Source organism: Harpia harpyja, chromosome 6 (assembly GCF_026419915.1).
Source record: "Harpia harpyja isolate bHarHar1 chromosome 6, bHarHar1 primary haplotype, whole genome shotgun sequence".
Lineage (NCBI taxonomy): Eukaryota > Metazoa > Chordata > Aves > Accipitriformes > Accipitridae > Harpia > Harpia harpyja.
In genome coordinates, this window is record NC_068945.1 from 56,469,973 (window position 1) to 56,490,982 (window position 21,010).

General features: G+C 37.6%; 1 protein-coding gene across 6 annotated transcripts in view; it reads left to right on the top strand.

The window, feature by feature from the left end:
- The window catches only part of ORC5 (origin recognition complex subunit 5), a 76,021-nt gene extending 58,233 nt beyond the window's left edge, over nt 1-17,788 (top strand). For 3 of the 6 annotated variants that reach the window (XM_052790216.1, XM_052790217.1, XM_052790215.1), the window contains exons 14-15: nt 12,682-12,794; nt 16,415-17,787. In XM_052790216.1, the coding sequence (XP_052646176.1) occupies nt 12,682-12,794; nt 16,415-16,460 (159 nt within the window). In that variant the 3' untranslated portion in view covers nt 16,461-17,787. Of the gene's footprint in view, nt 1-12,681; nt 12,795-13,324; nt 16,389-16,414 lie in introns of those variants that run through there. The other 3 variants (XM_052790218.1, XM_052790219.1, XM_052790220.1) reach the window with 2 other exon arrangements.
- The last annotated feature ends 3,222 nt before the right edge of the window (nt 17,789-21,010 follow it).

Genomic DNA, 21,010 nt, shown 5'->3' on the forward strand with positions numbered 1-21,010 from the left:
TATACCCTAGACAACGTTTTGGTCTCTGCTGCTTGAGCTTCTCTTACTGAGGAGGAGCAGACTGATAACAACACTTCCTGGTCAGTTGGTTCTTTGATACCATTTTTTTAACATTTATTGACTGCAATGCAGATTCTGCTATGGATATTTTAAAATACACTTGAGCAATACTTCTGTTTCTACTTACTGAAGAGATTCCAGAAGATAGCCACGGGAGCTACTTACCCATTATGTAAAGCTTATGTGAAAGGCCTCCAAGGAGGTGGAAAAGCGTTTAGGATATAGCACAGTTGATTGGAATGACAAGTAGCTTTTCATCAGACCCTGGTAGTGTCTTTGTCAAATCATAACTGCTTCCACTCTGTTTCTTCAATTTTTCTCCTGTTTCTCACTAAAGTAGGCAGTAGCCCTATTAGTAGGAGGGTGACTATCTTTCATCCGTGAGATCAAAAGACTTCGTTGATTGCTTGATTCTTTCTAGCTTTTTTGCACCTTTCCATTGATCTCTTGTATGGATTTTTCAGAGTATATAGTACTTTTGGAGGGATTTAAGCCTTTTCATGGTGATTTAATTTTAACATTCAAAAAATTCAGATTTATAATTACTGAATATTACAGAAAAGTCTTGACGATGATTATTAAAAAATATATTAGCTATCACAACTGTCAGCTGCAAAAATAAGTTAATTAGTCATGGAAACTGAGAAATTATGTTTCTTGATTGCATCGTATTCCACTGAAACTAAAATAGGACACCGTATGTAGGTTATTCTATGTTTTTAATCCATTCCTGAATTACGTGAAAATTGCCTTGTGCAGTACATTACTATGTTAGATTCTCTTGCTCCATAAATGATTTGTGATGATGTAGGAGCCATATAGTCAATGTTTACGCAAATTTTAACTCAATGTGTATAGCAAGATGTTTTGGGGAATCTATGGAGGGGTTGTGTCTTTGAATGTTTCTGTCCATCTAAATGGTATTATCCTTGAATACCATAAAGGCAGGAGAAATACTAATTGGCTGCATACTGTTCCTAAGCAATGCTTCCCTTTTGCAGGTATTTAAATGGAACACATACATAGTCAGTGCTCCAAAGAGCAAAACAATCCCTGTGGATTTCTTGAAATGTAATAGTATTTGATATAAAATTTCTCTCTTCCCTCATTCCAACCTGATCATTCCCTTCCTGCATATCACTTGTCTACAGATACAGCACAGTTAAATTCATTGATCAACGTTGTTGATGGGTGTGCCAGCATACTGGTTCACTAGTTCATTGGTTGCCTTGGTTGGCTGCTAACTTTTTTACCCAACACATGTGCTTGCCAAACATGTGAGTGTCAGAAACTGTTTTTTTTCCAGATTAGAAAAGCTAAGTGCATCTAAGTGATATATAACGAGCAGAATTTCACAGTTGCGTTAAAGGGTGATGGAAACTGCATTAAAAAGTGTTGTATTTGAAGAACAGGGTTTTTTCCTTTCCAATTAATTGCTGACAGATGTTTCATGCTCTTTATCTGATAAAACCAAGTATAACTGAATAAAAGATGGAAAACCTGTAGTTATGACCACTTTGCAGGATCATCTATGCAAGAGGTATAAAGATATTTATAGATATGTTTTGGAGTTGCATCTAACGTTTAATGGGTCATTGAACCTGTATTTTTAATATTTCATGACTTATCAATTCATGGATGACTGAAAGCTTTACTTTCTGTAGAAAGACTAACAAAAATGGATGTTATAAATTTATAGCATCTATTGTAGCATACCTATTTTTTTTAAACAAAAACAAAATTTCTCACTGTAGGTTACAACCATCAGCTTTGTGCTGTTACAATAGGGTTTGTTTAATTGGTTTTCAAGCAACTAGAGGGGTCGACTGACTTCCTGAGTGACAGTCTTCATCCTGGTCTTTCCCTTGCTCCTGGCAGGAGCAAAATGCTATAGATTTACTGATTCAGAGCAGAATATTCTCCTTGAGGGCAAGTATTTGGTTTCCTGGCATGCTCAGGGAGGGAGATTCCATATCTGCCCATTTCCCACCACTGAGAAGAGTGACTTTGCAGAGTCCTCTCTTCCCTTGTGCTGTATGGTGACAGTCTGCCAACGCAGAACTGGAACTTGCATTCATCCTTGGTGTTTTGTCTGTTCTGCTTAAGGGTACCTGTGAACAAAGATACAGGATTATGTTAAACTTAAATTTCCTGAATTTGTTATGGAAGATTTAGAACAGAAATGTAACGGTTCCTCTCAATTGCTGTTGTATGAGAGCTTTCTTTGTAACTGTTGGTTTGCCCAGGATCCAACATCACGTATCAAATCAAATTCTAATTACAGTCTTATATGAAAGTAAATCAGATTTTTTTTTTTTATTTCCCCTGTTTGATGGCGTAAAACCTAGTGTGACTCAATGCTGTATATGCAGCTCTTGCTGAGAGCTAGGCAGTATTGTTGTTTCTGATGTCTTGGTGTTTACGTACAGCCTCATAATAAATTTTTCCAGTGTGTTGATTAGGTGCATTAATGTTAAGTAATGCATTCAGCAACCTTTTTAGCTCCAGTTTGGCAAGACAAAAACAATGTGAAATGTCGTATTTCAACAGGTCAGATCAATATGTGTGAACAATTCTATACCTAATTACTGAAGTACGTGAAATGAAGATTACCAGGAGCCACTCGTGTATATTGGGAAATTTCTCTTGGTTACAATTTTATTACTCTCTTCCCTAAGCATCCTTTGCCAGTCCTTTCAAGAGGCAGCATATTGGGCCAGGAGGGATCTTTGGTTTGTAGCAGTATGATGGACTTACGTACTTCAGTGATTGATAGAAGTTGTTTCTCTTTTCTTTTTTGTTACTATTTATTCCTATTATGGAACCACTGAAATGTGCAGAATTTTATGTAGTCAAAATTAATATGGTGTTGATTGCAGTCTTCTGCAATGCTTCTCGTGAGCAGTTGGGATGCAGCATGGTACTGTGGAGAGTCTGCAGAGATTTGGTTTATTAATCTTAAAATAAAAAATAAATGTATCTTTTAAATTGTCATTTTTCAGAGCAGACTCCCACTTCAGACTACAGTGTATTTTACCATTTGGCTACCCTTGTTAAAATGTCTGATTTTTGTATTTTGGAAGTATTTGGGTCAAATCTTCCTGGGGTGGTTGTTTTAATTAAAAATTCTTAATATCTTGTTTATTTATACAAGATTGGGATCAATATTCTTTTAACACTTAATTATCATATCATCCAAAATTAGACTGCAGTTAAGACATATTGAAAATCTTTCTTTTTTGGAGAAAGCAAGGTAGTTTAGTCTTAGAAGATACTCCCAAATATCTGATTATGAGAAATCTCCTTTAATTTCATGATTTCTGCACATGGCATACACAGAGTACTGATTTTTGTCCTCAGGACAGGTTAGAAATCCTAACTACTTTAAGCATTTTTGAATACAAAATTATATTTGTAAACAAAACTCCTTCATATAGCAGTAGAAGTCTAGTAACTCTGTGTACACAGTTCTATATTTTACTGACATAGCATTAAAAATTTAGGGCCTTCTCTAAATGTATCAAGTCCTATCAGTATCAAAGATAGTATTTTTAAGGTTACTTTTTTCTGTTCTTGATAGAACTTGTCTTGCAATATCTAGAAATGCTGCCATTATGGGACAGAGGTGTTATAAATGAAGGACAAAAAAAAGGGAAAATTTTCTAGATTTGGGGATTTAAGGTTATATGCTTGATCAGTTGCACAAAGGTTTGCTTCTGGAAAACAATCTTTGTGTTGCCTTCCTCATTGTCTAAAAAAAGCTTGGAACCTGAGACCTCTGATGCAGAAATGAATCAGGGGGTGGCAGAAGGATACTTCTGTTGGCTGCCTATTGCCTCTGCCTTGAAAAGTAGCCAGCCTTTGTCTGGTGTCCACTTTATGAGTCTACCTGACTTAAGTAATCAAATTAACTGTAAACATCATTCCCCAAGTGTTTCTTTGACCATCTGTTACCATCTTTAGTTGCTCTGATTTTAAGGTATGGAATAGAAAGGCGAGTACTTTTGAATTATCTGTCTATAACTCATATCTGTAGTCCTACTTATGAGTGCCTTTCCTAGGTCATTATGGAGTAAATTAGATGCATGCACCTCCAATAGATTGCAAATACATTCAAGCCTTGTTTTGTGCGTGTTTTGGTGTATCAAAATAAACACCCCCATGACTGGTTCCAGGAGTCTTAAATTTCTGAAAAAATTTCCAAAGACACCCTCAGGTACAGAAAATAATTTGATCTTCTCAGGAAATACCACATTAAGCAAATTTCTAGCATGCTTTTCAGGGCATTACGAAGTACTTTGATCCTCAAAGTGAGGGAACTAACTCAGAAATACTGATTTATCTGTGCATCACTCTACAGAGTTTTTTATACTTTCTTTTAAAATTGATGAGCACAGTGAGGCAAAGAATGTTGTGAATTGCCTTTTATTTTCCTTTTTCTCCTTAGGTAAATTAATGCTAAAGTAAATGTGCTAAGAGAAGAAAGGGGCTTTTCCCTAATTTATATATTGAATAAAAATAACGAAAAGAAAACAAATTCATTAATACTTTGGAAGATTCCTTTAATAATAGTTCCAAAATTAATAAATTATTGAACTGCTTTTAAAAAGTGATGTTACTGTAACAGTGAGTAAGTCAGCAGGGCTAATCTGTGCAAATGCTTTTGAGATACTGAGAAGTTTTCCAGAGATGGTGGGGGAAGCTGGATTCTCATAATCTTTCTTTTTTTTTGGGGGGGGGGGGGGGGGTGGTTGTTTCGTTGGTTTTTTTTAAGACTGCAGAGTATGGTGAGAATACAGTGAGCAATAGTGAGAGAGCCCTTGCAGAGACCCAAGAGAAGGGTAAAGGGGAAACACAAAGTGGCAGGATGTAGAAGATGCAGATGATATACTCTACATTTGCTGAATGCATTATAACAGCCACATTAAGTCAGACCAGAAGTGAGTTTACCCACTGTTCTACTTCTTACAAGACAGTAAAACTGTCTGACTGCTTTCCAATTAATATCAGACATGCAGGAAAAACATAAGACTGGCAAGCAGAGAGTGAGTTTAGTCTGATGTGCGTTATACCTTCGTATTACCTGTGGCTTAAATGCTTGCTGTGGAGTTGGTGTTCTTTGTATTTAGTAGCTTGTGGTTGTATTTCCTTCCATGAATACATCCAGTTGCTTTCTTAACTCCATAAAACCCTCTACCACTGCACTAAATTTTCAGCGGCAGAGTGTGTCACAGATTAACTACAAATTTAGATGAAGAAATACATCCTTCTGGGTTTCTTGTTTGCTTTTTTAAATTCTCTTTTTAGTTTTCTGGGATGTTTCATGAATCTTGTTTCAGTGTCCCTTTTTAAAAAGTTGCAGGGTTTTTTGGAAAGCACTGGGTTTTGGAAGAGAAGATGTGAGGACTAAAGATAATGAGAAAGTACAGAGGAGAGATGAAAGGGTGCTGCTCTGATGAGTCAAGATTTGCAGCTAGTCAGACTCGCTGAACAAAAAAAACCCTAGAAGACAGACTGCTAATTGAAGAGAGCGGATTCTAAAATATAAATATGAATTCTAGGGCAAGGTGAGGAAGTGTCTCCTCAATGGAAGAAAATATGTTTGCTTCACTTAAGTTTGAAGAGAAAAGCCACAGGGAAGCCAACTGCAGGAGAATGTGCTAGCAATAAGGCAGCTTCTAGTATGCAGAAAGGTGTTCTGTGGTCTGAAAGACAGGAGAGGGTGGGATGGTGCAGAAAGGGTGGAGTGGAAAAGGAAAAAGGCAAAAAATTTCCACTTATGCCTTGAATAAGTCTATGAAATTGGCAACACTTTTTGTCAAATACTATTTAGTGTAAATGGGACACAAAAAATAAGACTGAGTGGTAGAAGACAGAAGTGGTGAACACTGATTATACAGTGTGGAACATAACGTGTAAAAATTCTTATGACCTGTATAGCAGAAACTGAAAAAGTTTTGCAGTGTAAAATTCAAGGTTATATGCCTTGGGCTTAGTAAACTTTTCTGCTATGAGGATATGCAAGAAATACCTTGAAGGTGGTGAGTATGATACAGAGTGGGTTTAACAGCATGAAATTCAAGGTCATATACTTGAGGGTAAATAAACATTTCTTCTAAAAACAGAGGGTTTGTCTTTTAGAAACTGAAGAAAGAGGAGGAAGTTTTGGCTGTCTTAATAAATGACTGAGCCACCAATATGATGAAGCTTGGAAAAAGCCAAAAGGGTAACTTGTTTAAATCTGTAAATCAGACAGATTTGCCTTGAGTGAAGTGAAGTCAGAGGAGGCGGTGAAGACAGAGATGCAGACTAACAAATACAAAAAGATTTCATTAAAATATGAGAGTATTCAAATAAATAGATCTTGAATAAAATTATGTAGGAAACTGAAGCAAGTTTTCCTATCTGTGTATCACTAAGATTCTGGAAAAGTCTTCTGTGGGATTCATTGTGTTGGAAGAAAAAAACTTCTTGTTTCTATGATAAAATTTAGTGCATTCATGAAAAAGATGGTGTGACATGATGGCTTCAGTGACATGGACTGATCTCAATCCAGTAAATTCTTTATTGTACACAAGACTGAAAGTAGGCACATTGCATGATGATTCTTAGGGGAAAATATGATACAAATCTCCTTCCCTGCCAGGCTGTCAAGGGTGCTTCCTAGTAACAGCTAAACATCCCTAACATCATGATAGAACAAACATTTAAAAATCCTTAAATGGGTGTAAAAATAAAAGAAAAAAAGATCTGTTAGCCTAAGCAACATCAGTTTTTAAAGGATAAATGGTAGCAGAAGCAGTCAGTTACTTCCTTCCCCACACACTCCCCTGCCCTGTAGTAATTAAACATTTAGTGAATATAATGCTGTCACATCTGGAATTTGTCAACACATATATGTCTTGAAAATTTGTTCAAGTTAGTAATTAGTGTTAAATTCTGTTTGACCCAATCTGATGAAGTCTTGTGGTAAAGTGTTGTCAACCTGTTGATGAGATATGCAGAAATTACTTAAAAATTTGGGAGTGTGGTATATACTACTACAGATAAAGAAATAACATGCAAGGTCCTAGAGAGTCAACACAAAATAGTGAGGTAATATTTATGTGGGAGAAATGAAAAAAAAAACTAATAGGGGACAAAGACACCAAACGCAAATATTTCTAGAAGGCAGCTTTCAAAGTTTACTGTGCACTGTAGCATCCTATATGGCCACCTATGTGTGTGTTACCAAAGTGAGGGGCATAGAGTGCGAGCCTGTGGAGCACTGCCGAGGCTGTGGCTGTGATACCCCTGTTTGTTGGTGGCTCTGTTAGTGTCAAAAACATTTTGACTGCATTCATAAGGTAGTTTTAAAAAGAGTTGGATTAATTTAAGCTGAGAAAAAGGTAAAATATCTAGGTGAAGCATATAGTAATGAATGCTTTAACTGCACGCTGGAAGGCCATAAGCAATTTGGAGGGGTGTCTCTTGTATTTTTTTCATGCATTAAAAGCCTTGCACAAAACATAATTCAGAACCAAAACCTGACTGTTAAAATGTAAGCATTCAGAAAAGTGTTGATTTATTTTTAATAATTTTTATAAAAACAGTTTTGATCAATTGCTGGCTTAAATATATATAATTGTAATATTCTATTGTTATCTTTCTGTATGAGCTTTTCTAACAAGGCTGACATACTGAGCATACTCTAGCTATAATTTTGATTGAAATAATTTTGAGCAGGTTTTTTTTTACGCTTACTTAATTCGTTCTAGGGTCATTGAATTTAACTCCAGGAGACTATTGTGGCAGTCATTTTGACTGAAATGTGTTTTCTAAATGACATCTGGTTTTCAAACTGTCTTGTTGCATAGCAGTGGTTTTAGCATGTACGTGAATATAACTCTTGGCAGTGGTGGGTTTCGAACAAGTGCAGTGAGCTGCATGTTTGTTTTGAGAGCTGTGTGATGATGGTGCTGCACAAAGCACTAGGGTCCGTGTAAATTGTAATACAACTGTGAAAGAATATGGTACCTGATGGTACTAAATACGGAAAGTTCTTAATTTCTTGATAGGTTTGAGGTTCAGAATCAAAAAGCTGTGCATAAAAGTAAGCCAGACTGAAGAGTTACAATTAACATCACATCTTGGGCAAGATAATTGAAGATTATAGACTGTGGAGATGAAAAATAGTTCGCAGATCATCTAGTATGTCTCTGCCAGTTTGAAATTGTTCCTGCGTGTGTCTTCAATTAATGTTTTTCTACTCCAGTTTAAAATGTACCACTTGGTGAGATTTCAATCACACCTCTAGGGAAAGCGCCTTTTTTTTTTTTTTCTTTTTCCTATTAGTCAGCATCATTTTCTCTGTTTAGTTTTATCCTATGGGTTTGAGATGTGTCACACTCTTTGTCCAAACTCTTTCCTGTGACAGTCAATCATTGCTTACCCAAGCTAACCATGTGTTTCCCTGTATCTCTGGTCCTAATTCTGCTCATGTTTTGCACCTCCATGAATGTTTTCTGGCTTCTCATGTTGTCCTCGGGAAGAGCCTGGCCTTTCTCAGTGGACAGCCCTCACTTCTGGAATCCTTCTTGCTTCCATACAGCCATGTGCTGACAAAGCTGGTCTTTGTGTCTGCTCAGGGAATGATGCAAGGCCTATCTGTTAGTCCAGGCTGATAGGAAAAAAAGCAGCCTTTAAGGATGGCTTGTGGGTTGCTTGTTTTTTCCAGAGATTTCAATGTCCATATTTGACCAGCGAATCTTCAGAAGCAATCTGAGCAGTAGTTTCCTCCTTGCAGCAAATCTCTGCTGTGCTTTTATGATTATTCTCACCTTGCATCCAACCTTTCAGCAGCAGGTTTCTCACACAAATATATTTCAAAGAAAGCTCAGTCATGGATTATTTTTAAACATACCAGTGACACATGTTCCTTCACATCTTTCAGATCAGTAACTTTTCTTCAGATTTTCTTGTTGTTCCTGCAGAAAATTCCATTTACTTATTAACTTTTGCTGGTATTAAATCATTACCAGATCTAACTCTAATTTTATTAATAGCTTTAGAATATTTCTTCCAACTGCAATTTCTTTTGTTCAAAAGGTTCTCAATAAATATTCTTTCTTATGTCACCCACACAGTTTTTCTGGCTTGTTTCTAGTCTGTTCTTGCCAGATGTTTTTTCCCAAGCTTTTGTGATAATGAAATGGAGCCACTGTACCCGTGGTTAAAAAAAAAAAAAAGCTTTGAAAAATTTTTTTTGCTAAGTGCAATTAGTTTGACATTGCATTCATGTTTTTCCCACCTGTGTTTCAAACTTTTGACGTATCTTCATTTAAGAACAGATTGCCTCCAAAGCCTTAGAACACCTGAACTTTTAAAGTAGTAACTTTTTCAGTGCTTAAGTTATAGGTGGCACTTGGACCTTAACAGTTAATAGAATATGAAAATTGGTGATTTTAAAAATTTTGCTACAAATAGGGTGTCTTAAACCCACTTCATTCCACTGTATCCTGCTTTACCAGGTGAATGCCCTAAGTAGACACAGAGAAAGAGACTGTTTATATAAATGCAATTTTATGCAAAATGGCTCAGCTCCAGAAGCAGTTAGAATGAAAGTTAGATCTGGTAATGATTTAATACCATACAAAGCTTTTTCTTCCTTCCTCTGCTACCCCTACCCCAGTTAGCTGTTACATGTTCAGCGAAGAGGCACTCAAATCCCTTGTGGCAGGAGGGAATTGAACCTTCTGTGTCCTAGAAGACTTCTTAACCTTTTGGTGAAGACAATTGTCTTATTTTTATAAATCAGGTCTAGACAGATGGGTTCAGTGCAAAATATTTGAGGAACTTAATAATTCCACATCTACCACAATTGAATCTAATCTTCTAACAAAGCAATTTATTGCAAAAAATGTGTGTTGTCCAATTCTGTGGCTGACTTATCAGCAGGAGAATCCTGCTATATTGTATAAAGCAGAAAAAAATGAAGAAGTCATTGCTTTGGGGTGACAGAACTCTCGTGCTGCTTTTGATTCTCCCTGAACCTGTTGAAAAAGCTGTGCAAACAGAGCTCCAGACTGCTGCCCCTGCAGCATGCAGGCTTTTGGATTTGTCCTTCGGAGATCTCTGCCCTTCTCCATGTATAGGCTAGGCATCTGTAACTAGGTTTTGAATTCCACTCCAAAGACTCACAAGTTAGGTATTCTAGCTTCTAACATTTGGCTGTCTGTAGGGGAGCTGGTCCCTATTTACTCCCCTTAGATACACTTTCTTTCTCTTTGTCTCTGCTGAGCCTCTTTGGAGATAAAACTGTTTCCTACCTGCATGAATTGAAAATGGTAGTTCTCTCTACTTCTGTCTCTTAAGCAATTTCAGGATCAGGACTCAACTGTTTCAGCACTCACTTCCCTGTGATGACATTTTTATTAAACTAAATAAATAGAGGATTTGTGAAAGAAATGAGTAAAGGGTTGCAGTTTGCAAAGTAAGTTTGTGTTATTCTTACGATCAATAACTTCATTTGTCTTGTAATACTGTATATTGAGTCTTTAGAGTTGATGTCTTGAGTCAAAAACATTAATGAAACTTAGTATCTAGTCTGATGCTATTTCAGTTTTATTGAGTCAGCCTTTAGTAAGGAATTTTATGTTGCTGACCTCATGTTACACATAGCGTTTGGTGCTAGTTGGAAAAGAAAATGGTTACAATTTGTTATTACAGTATTGCTGGAACATTTGTAAGGCAGCAGCAAGGTCAGTTTTACATCCCACATAAAACTGAGATGAGTCCAGCTCCAAACTATCTAGGCTTTTGCTGTCCTCATTGGCAGCTTTTAGGAGCCTCCTGCCATTCCTTCATTGGTGATTTCTGAATGTGAGGCCAGCTGCAAGTATGTACTGCAGAAGTGATTTGCCAGTAATGGTGCACGGGGGTGTAAAATAGCAGTTGTTACAGTAGATTACTCCATAATGCTTCTTCACGGAATGAATAAGGACTTTGTTGAATGAAGAATGTAGAAAAATGTGCTCTCAAACTCAAGAGTATTTTAACAAAATAAACACCTAACAAGTTTGAGGCTGATCCCAATTCAGTGATGTTCAAAGTGATTCATGAACTGGATTTTGACCCAGTTTCCTTATGCTAAGTTCAGTTTTCCTAAATGCTGTCAATGCTAACAATTAGTAAATCGTGTGCTACTCCTTAATGTAATTTATAGACCTGAATTAAGTAAATGGAATTTGTCTTTGTGAATATGGGTAGGCCAGTATTCCTTAACCAAACTCCACAGACTTTGCAGAATGATGGCATCCAAACTATTGTTGTCTGATGTCATATAAAAGAAAGTTAAGCACAGGCTGTTACAAAAATTGTTTCATTCTTGGTGACGGTAATTTTTTCTATTCTCCACAGTTGGTGTCGTTTTTCTATATTATGTCCACTTAAGGGAAAACTTTAATAATTATTCCTACCTCCTGCAAGCACTGTCACAAATTCGAAGACCAAGTTCACTTTCAGCAGAAGAGTTGGGGTTATTACTGAGTTAGGATTTTTTTTTTTTTTTGATTGATACTGTTAAGACCTTGCTGCTGCTTTTTATAGCAATGTGCTTCCTTGAAGGTTTGAACTGACACTCTTTCCTATACATTTATTCCCAATACATTTATTCTTCACAAATTCCTTACTATGCTATTATCATTACACAGAGATAGGTCACAGTTGGCTGGTTTTTTTTGAAAAGTAGAGCTGTGGGCAGATACCAGTTCTTCATAAAATGTAACCTTGTTGCCTTGAATTGTCAATGGTATCTATACCAAAAGCCGGGGAAACCTTTACTTGTTTTCTCTTTTACCTCTTTCTTTCCCCTGGGAGCTGGGAAGAGGTAGGGAGACAGTAGAATCACCACAGCGTTTTTTCCTAACTGAGGAAGAACAGACTAGCTGTGCTCAATGGTTACATCCCATGACTGCACTTTAGTGATACCACAGTCATCATTTGGAGGAATGAAGATAGTTGAAAATATGCTGGTACATCGCTATTTTGGTAAAATAATCAATGGTTCTGTCAAAACACTGTGTTTGTAGGCAAATTTCTCTCCTTTCAGGCTCTGCTCTTTTTAAGCACACAATTTCCCAGCCTTTTCTTTCCAACCTTCAAATTCTTTATCTGGAGTAATACATCCATCTGTTCAAAATGTGGTATGAACTAGCACAGGAATATCCAACTTTGAGTGTGAAAGTTGAAGAGGAGGTTTTCAGGTATAAAGGAAAGAGAATCAGAGTCTCTACTGGTTGTCAGGCAGAGATTTGGAAAATGTTCAGCTCATGCCTATTATTCCTGTTCCTTGCATCACCCATCTCTCTCTGATCAGAGCTCCAGGATAACTCTTGATATGAAGGATGAAGGGTTTAGCCTGTGTCTCTCACTGCCTGTGCTGAAAATTTAATGGTGAAAATGTATATATGTTCCTGGGTTTGCTAGCTGCAGAACTATGTGAAAATCAGTAAGCAAGTATGAGTGACTTTCCAGAGAAATATGGGAATGGTGCCAAAGAGGAAAAAAAAAAATAGAAATTGGCCACTGCTATTCACGTTAGCAAAAAAAGTGACTAACATTACTAATGTCTCTTGTTTGTAGATCACCTCTCTTGTGACTCTCCAGCTGTTATCCATGGTTGGCCATAATGACCAGCTTGATGGACCACGATATAAATGTACTGTATCTCTGGACTTCATCAGAGCTATTGCCCGGTAAGCCTATTAGAGATCGTTTACTGTTGTATGTGCTGACTTGAAAAAGACTTAAAACCCAGTATTTGCTTGGTCTGTAGCTCTCTGCAGACCAGAACAGAAATCTATGGATATTTTCTAAGAGTGAATGAGTCGTCTTATTTATGAGAAGTGTTGAACTTGAGGTAAGTGTAGTCCAATCCTGTTTTGAAAAAAATTTATGTTACAGTGGCAGTATGTGTTACGGTAACATACTGTCTTTGTACTTAATAAAGGTCAGGGACTTCATGTGAAAATACTGCTCTAAAATGTCAGTCCCATTTCATTGCCAAAAGGCACACTATGGTATTTGAATCTGAAATGATATTTAGTTCTTAACAGCGTTTGTTGTACATACGATACAAGAATGATTATGATTATAAGAATTCTTTCAGACGGTCTATCTTGTGTGATCTGTAGTTGATACAAACTAATTCAGTAAATGAACGTAGGTACCTCAACAGCTCTGTTCATTCAGAACCTTCAGGTTTGGAGTCTGAGAACAGTTCCAGGTCTATCAGGAGAGATGAAGATAAATTACAGACAGAAATGCATGCAATACATAGGCAACAATCAAGCCTATGTCTCATTTTTATGAAATGCCAACAGCATTACCTCACACCTGTTGCTGCAGCCAGCTTATTAGCAGGTCTTGGATAAAGAGTCTGTAGCCAGAACAGAGCCCAGAAATGACATGTGGCGAAAAGGAAGAGAAACATTCTCAAGACCAACTCTTCTTTATAATGTGGGACTTCAGAGGAACCTGTGGTGTAGACTGTATCCCATAACCTCAGTGCACATGTTGCTCTCCTGAGCTATTAAATGTCCAATAGCCTTGTCGGTAAACCCCACAGACACACTAATTTCAATTTGCAATTGGACAGGCCATAGAACGAAACTTCATCTGGTTCAGGCCTGGCTGGACCACACTGCCAGGACCTCCATGGCTTCGCTATGTCACTTTGCTATTCCCAGCAATAAAGTCAGTTGTGAATGATGCCCTGAAAAAACTCCCACTGGTACCAAGTACAGCAGACCATCTGCTCAGCAACATGGATCATTGTGTATACAAACGTCCCCAAGTTCTTGTCTCTGCTCTAACTCCTACGGTGAATACAGAGACCAGTTCATTAAACTCTGTATGGACTATGAGGGTCCTTGAATTGAGGTACTTGAAATGACAGCCCTCTCCTTGCAACTTTAACATCTTTAGAAGTTTCATTGACTCCGTTAAAGTTGCTGGAAAGGTAGAGATAGCCAGAAAACAGGACCTAAACTTGTGCTATGCAGCTCATGCTTACCAGAGAAAGTAGTTGTGGGAGATGCTATCACTTCAAATCTCAGTGCACAGTATAGTGCTTTGGCTTGCTTTCCTTTAGGTCACATGTGTGTGTATATATATCCTGACTGACTTTTCCTACATGTTATGAGGAAGAAAGCAGGTCTTTTTTTCCCTGTCCAAGTAGTTTGGAAGTGTTTATATGCTGCCTGGATAGGGCCAAAAATGACCTGACAGATTTTAAAGTTGGCCTGTTCTACTTTTCTCCTGTTCCCCCTCCCCCCCTTTTTTTTTCTTGCTTTGTTCCTTTGTTACACTTCTTTTATTAAGTATCTTTTGCAGCCTACAGTCTTTGTAAATCTTTGAGGATGATCCATAAAGTTACAAGGTTCCATGAACCCATGATAAATGGGCTTCCCCCTTGTCTTGATGGGACTAGCTACAGGGCGAAGGCATGATGATCTGTGCTTTAAGAAATTTCATTTTCTAGCTGTGCTGTAGTCTTACAGCTGCCTCTAGTTTTTAACCACTCGTGGGAGAGGTTATATTTATTGCAGAGAAGGAACTACTTCATCATTTCAACCAAAATACACATCAAGTAAGCAGCCCATCTCCTGATTCTTTTTTCTCTGTTACTATAATAGTACTGAAGTAATTTTGTTAGTCACTAAAATCTTCAGATACCTCAGCCTTGTTACAATCTCAGCCTTGCTACTCCAGCATATTTCCTAATGGAAGGCTGAAGAGTGTAAAAAGCAGGACAGAAAATAATGCGCTCTCCCTCCCCTCCCCACTCCCATTCAGGCTGTTCAGATTATCATTTCATTTTCTGTATTTTTTTAAGCAAAATTGGGGTTTGCCTTTAAAACAACAAAACAAAAGCCACCTGGTTTTGGAAGAGTAAAAAACTTGTGTGTCTTCCTGTGGCTTTTAGTGTGATAACTGCTGGCCGTGCACAGTCTCTCTCCTTAGTACCACAGAACCTCATGTCTGGCTCTATTCTGTTGCATATATTCAGTCTTTGCAGAGATATTCCTGTGCTTTTTACCACGTAGTATTTACATGCTTAGCTGAAGGTAAGGTTAGACATTTCTTTGTTAGAAATTTTTAATTTCTGTTTTAAGAATTTCAGACCTAAGTTCATAAATTTTCTGTAGCTGAAGTGGGGATCTCTTAATGTTTGTTGAATGTAATGCGTCTTTTCATATAGTGTCTAATGAACCCAGTTGTTATGACAGGATGACTGTGTTTCATTTAGTTGATAAGGTCAGCATTTGTTAGAGTGTGTGATTTTCTTTCTGTGGAAAGCCTTGTAACTAAAGCAGTTTTCTTGAGTGACACAATGTCATGTGAGTCTAACAATGGCGGTTAATTTCTTTAATTTTGTCACTGGATTATTAAGTAGACTTAAACACAGTATTTCTTGTTGGGGATCTTGGGGATTTCTGAACTTTTTCTCTGCCCAATATGATGTTTTATAGAAACTTTTTGAAAAGTGGGTTACAGGATGATGCATGAACAGAGAATATTAAATGATTGTAGTCTAACAAATAAGACATTCAGCCAGTTAATCTCACTTAGCATTGTGAGCGGTTATTTTTGCGTCATTGAATACTTTTTAAAAAAAAAAACTTTTATACTTGTCATTATATGCAGTAATTTGCATTATTTATTCAAACAGTAAACCCCTAAGTCTGAGTGTTAGATTGTATAGCAGAATGAGTTTAGAGACAAAAAAATAATTATATGTTTTATTCTACTGCTGTTTTATTCTGCCTGCCATTAAAGTACAAAAGTATACATTAAAATCTTCTATCCCATTGAGAGGCATTCTTGGATTTTTCAAATTTAGCTATGAACATGGGTCAACTAGTGTCAAGACTGAAAGAACGCAGACTGCAAATGAGTGCAGATGAAGGAGTTACATAGTACATGCTAAAACAGGTGGTTTGGAAGATGAACAAAACATTCAATAGCATAAAAGATTGCTACTTTGCATCACCAACTAGAGTATCATGTTTACCATGCGAAAATATAATTGTATTAACTTTGATGTATTTTTACTGCTTGATGATTGAAATAAGAATCTTCCAGTTTTTACTAGAAATCTACTTTATTTCTTTTTTAGAATCTTACAAAGTTTAAATAATCAGAAGACAGGTACTGTAAATAACACTAGAGGTTAAAAATTCATTCATCCTTGATTGCATTTCTTTTGGGGGTATTGCTTGATTTTGATTGTGCAGAATGTCCCACGTGTGCTGTCTCCAAACAGGTTAAAGTCTAAGATGATTGCTCTAATATACTGTGTTTTTGTTTATAGGACCGTGAACTTCGACATAATAAAGTACTTGTACGATTTCTTGTGAAAACAAGCTTCACAGCCATATGGACACTGTGACAATGACTAAGGCAAGCTGTGTTCATCTCTGTACTTAGCTGGCCAGAAAGAAGAGTATTTTGGCTCTTTTGGATTTGTCCAAACAGGTGCTGGCCCAGCATGGAACCTGCTGAAAATACTCTGATTGGTCTGGGTGGATCTGAGCAGAGGACTATTTACCAGGGACCCTGGCGTATTTGGAAGCAATGTGTTAATTATAAACAGCAGGGTTTGAGCACAATCTGTTCTACTCTTAATGATGTTATCTTAACACTGAAATTGCCTGAAACCCATTTACTTAGGACTGCATTTTGCTCTATGAACTCTCCCTAGTGCTTTGAACATGGCAGCAGCCCTTGTTTGTATGCCCAGTCTTTTCACTTCCTCTCCACAGGAATCTTTGCAATTGCCTGCCAAAGCAGCTTTTCCTGAGGCCACCATTTTAGGAGAGTGGAGTAGCAAAATATAATAAACATAACATATTTAAAATCAAGCTGGTATAAATCCTTCTTTCTCTTCAGTCGTATGTAGGCAGACTGTTACACTGTTATAGGGAGATCACGATGATGGGAAACTCCCAGTTAATCACCATACCGTCTTTTTTCAGACCATTCATAAATGTTGACTATGAATCTATTTTTACAAGGCCTTATTTTAAAAAAATCATTGATTCTTAAAGTTCTATCCTGATGTCAAACTTGAAAGGTTTTATTTTTGTTTAAACATTTTATAGTCCTTTTACACTCATCCAGTTATATTAAGTGCTAATTATAATGCTATTTGGAATGAACATACTTTAAGATACACACTGTGTAATGGCTTTTGTAACAGTATCTGTCCTGTAGAGGAGGATGGCACAGCTGCGTTTCCATCAGAAAGGGAGAAATTCAACAGGTGACAGCGTATTCCTGCAGCAGTTCCCCAAAAGAGGCAGAACAGTGAATAATCAATGTGATGTTATAACATAAAACTTTAGCCTTGGAAATACATGATGGAATACACTACGATTACATTTGTCTCCAGTTTACAAGTAGAGGATTCCCAACCACCGCTACCTTTGTGGGGTGTTAAAATCCCCTGGTTCAGTTCTGAATTATTGTCTTCAAGAATCTGAAGATTTCTGTCACCTTTTTGAAAACTCCAGGTCCCACAGCCTGTTACTCGTATGTTTTACTCCTGAATGCTGGGCTTTGACTGTTTGACAGTACAAGACCATGCCATGTCCTATGTTGACCATATGGGTTTTTTCCAAGGAAAAATCATCATTCTTTCCTCCCCTTGCTCTGATACTGGAGATGGTCAAATACCCCAAACGTGTAGCCTTTTCTTTCTCCACGCGCGCCCCCCCCCCCCCCTCCCCCCAATTGTGGGTGTGTAGCCAAGCTTCTGGATTCAGACCCGAATGAACAAGTTCCAGGTGAATCTAAGCAACAAAAGCATCTTTCTGGCCAAGCTGTCGCTTCCACCCTCAGGAGAGTGTGAAAGGGCAGCAATGAGTCATCTCCGTGATCCCTTTTCCTTCCTACCGCTGAGCTGAATCAAACCCTGCACCTGTCCATGAGGTGGCAACATTTGTCACACTTACTGAAGAGCTTGGATGCAAATACATAACCTGTTTCAAAATGTTTACTACCTGCTTTTGTTTTTACTAAGAACGTACATAAGGTGGACTTTGGGCTAAACTTCACAGCATCTTCCCCTTTTGGAGCTAGTGCTGGGCTGAGTTCAGCTCCTGTGAATCTCCTGTATGACTGCCTAGGGCTGAAAGTTGGAGAAGAAAGAAGGTTTGAGGTGTTCATACATAAACTAGCCAATGTAAAGCAACAGCAATACATCACAGGTTTTTGTGACGTCTGATCTGGATTAGAATTTGATATATGAAACATGATGGGACTGATACTAATTTATTAAGTGCTACAACTCGAGGCGCAAAATTTCAAAAACTCTGCAGCCAACCTTGTTTACAGCTTTCAGCAAAGTGGGGCAGGGCAGTACTGCTGGGGAGGGACAGTGCGAGCTTGTGAAGCTCCGACATACTGGTAGTCAGGATGGCTGAAAACCTTCTTAGAAGTAAGAAGTTCTTCTTGGGGAAGCTTTACTACCAACAGCAAGTTGTAAATAATATCACACTTCTACTCAACCTGCATGAAAATATCACAAATACTCAAAAACAGTTCTAGATACACACATTAAGAGAATACAAGGAGGGCATAGAAGTCTGCTCTCAGAATACATGAGTACATGGATGCACAATAAATTTGGTCATGTTAGAGACATTTTCAGGCAACATTTATGTCTTCTTTCCTATGGGAAAGAAATTAATAGGATTTTTACCAGTTGGCTTAGTACACAGCCATTTCAGGAGTATTTCTAATGCTGCTTATGATGGGGGTTGACAAGAGATGAGATACAAATTCAAAGGTTTCAAGCAGAAAAAGAAGAACCAAGCATAATGGTCTTTTGCTCTAGTTTAATAGCAAATTGGCCCAAGCTCAGTATGGTAGGGTTAAATTAATTCTAGAATCTTAGTCCATAAACATGCATAGTTACTTGCAACAGTACTTAATGAAAAACACTGTATTACTTGTTTTAATGTTAAAATTCAACTGGTTATTAGAAATGAGCTCATAAATATGGATAAATGATTTTTCTTTTCACTGTTACCATAGCTTTTCTAGAAAGAGATAAAGATCAGAACCAGTTCAAGACTCAATTGCCTATAGCTGCTAGACAGGCAGTGTAGATGGAAGGGACTAAATATGCCGTATTTCAGAATTGATGTTTAGTATATGTTTTGGCAACGTTTGAATGAGGAAGAAAATCAGTCATGCAAGTTCTGGTTTAGGTTGCGGCTGGAAAAACATCCCTTTTGCATTATGTCAAATGTACTCCCTTGGTTGTCCCACTTTTTCAGTAATCCCATCACTCCCACATAGCAGGCCAGACCCTCAGAACTACCCAGCCCCAAATTTCAAGCACAAAGTATGGAAGACATGAAATAAGGGTCTTAGAAAATAAGCACTGAGAAAACTTGGTGCTGCTGATATTTTTTTCAATGTAATTTCTTCCATACTAGCCTAATGATCATTTCCAGTATAAATCCAAAGGATGAGGATACAAATTTTTGTGGCATGTAGTTAATTTGACTGAAATTAGTTTAACTGGAGAAGGAGCAGTAACTGAGGATCCATTAGACAGAACCACTGTCCTTACATTGAATGCACTTTTGTGACCTTTTTGAAAGACTCCTATCAGTGATATAAAATTTAAAGCTGAATCAGCAGAGTATGAGAATGAACAAGGTGACTGAAGCGCACATGATTGATGCAGGCTATAACTATGCTGATGATGAATAGTAGGATTTATTCTGACTAACTAGAAATATTTCTATATATCCCTGTCAATGAGTTTATAAATTACTGCAGAGATTCTTACTAGGTACCCTAGCAATACTCTATTCTGAGACCCCGTTTGCATGGATGAGGTGTCGCCTCCTTTAGCCTCCCTGGGGCCAGGATTTCACCCCTTCTACAGGTGGTTTTAAGAACTGTGCAAATGATGCAGGGCAAGACAGTTGTTCAATTAATCAAAAGTCCCTCAGTACTTTAGTGCAGCAGTATGTATTTAAAAGATACCAGAGTTGTGTTTTTTTTCATAATTCATGAGTCACAAAGCATTGTAATACCGTAAAAATTACAGACTTACAGTGCCTGTCTGTAATGGCTGATCCAAACATCAGCAGGAGCTGGGGCTTGTTCTTACAAGAAGAAAGTAACAGAGAAAGAAATGCAGCTATCATCAGTTGCAAAGAAATTAGTGCCCTTGAATAGCTCTGACTTCATCAACAGCTGCATTTTCATGCACATAACATGGAGATTTTTTTTTTAAAAAAGGCTTGCAAGTGTGCATCCGCATGTAATACAGGAGGAGATTTATTCTTTTTTGACAGTGATTTACCTTCCTCTGGTTTTCCCAGAACCTGCTGCTTTTGCAGTAACAATCCCCCTACCTATTGTGTTTGGTTTTGTGCAAGTTAAAGAAGCATATTGATTATTTGAGCACTTTCTAAGTTCTCGTGCTTCTATACACCATGATTTATACATGTGAGAATACATCCATTTTTACCATTGGTTAAATTTTTCCAGTATCCACCAAGTAGTTTTGCCAATACCATTTGGGCGCCCTCTACTCCCCTCGTAACTGGAACAGCCAGCCATGCTAGGATAATAGTGTGAAGGACAGGATTCCCAGTAGGAATGTAGGAGGTATTACATGTCTGTGACCTGTGAGCAAAATGTACATAGCTGAGTATCCCAGGATTAGATATTCCCTCTGTACTTGTGTTGGCAGAGATAGTAGGGAAGAGTGAGAAACAGCAGGTTCTTGAGGGTTGCCTGGAGGTCAGCATACTGTGTGTTTTAGTTAGCCCAGCTACTTTTGAAACAGAAGATTTACTTCATCCAGGAGTAAATGCTACCTGAGGAGGTGACAGTAACTTCTCCAGTTTTCTCAACGACAGAATGGCATAGCTTACAAAAG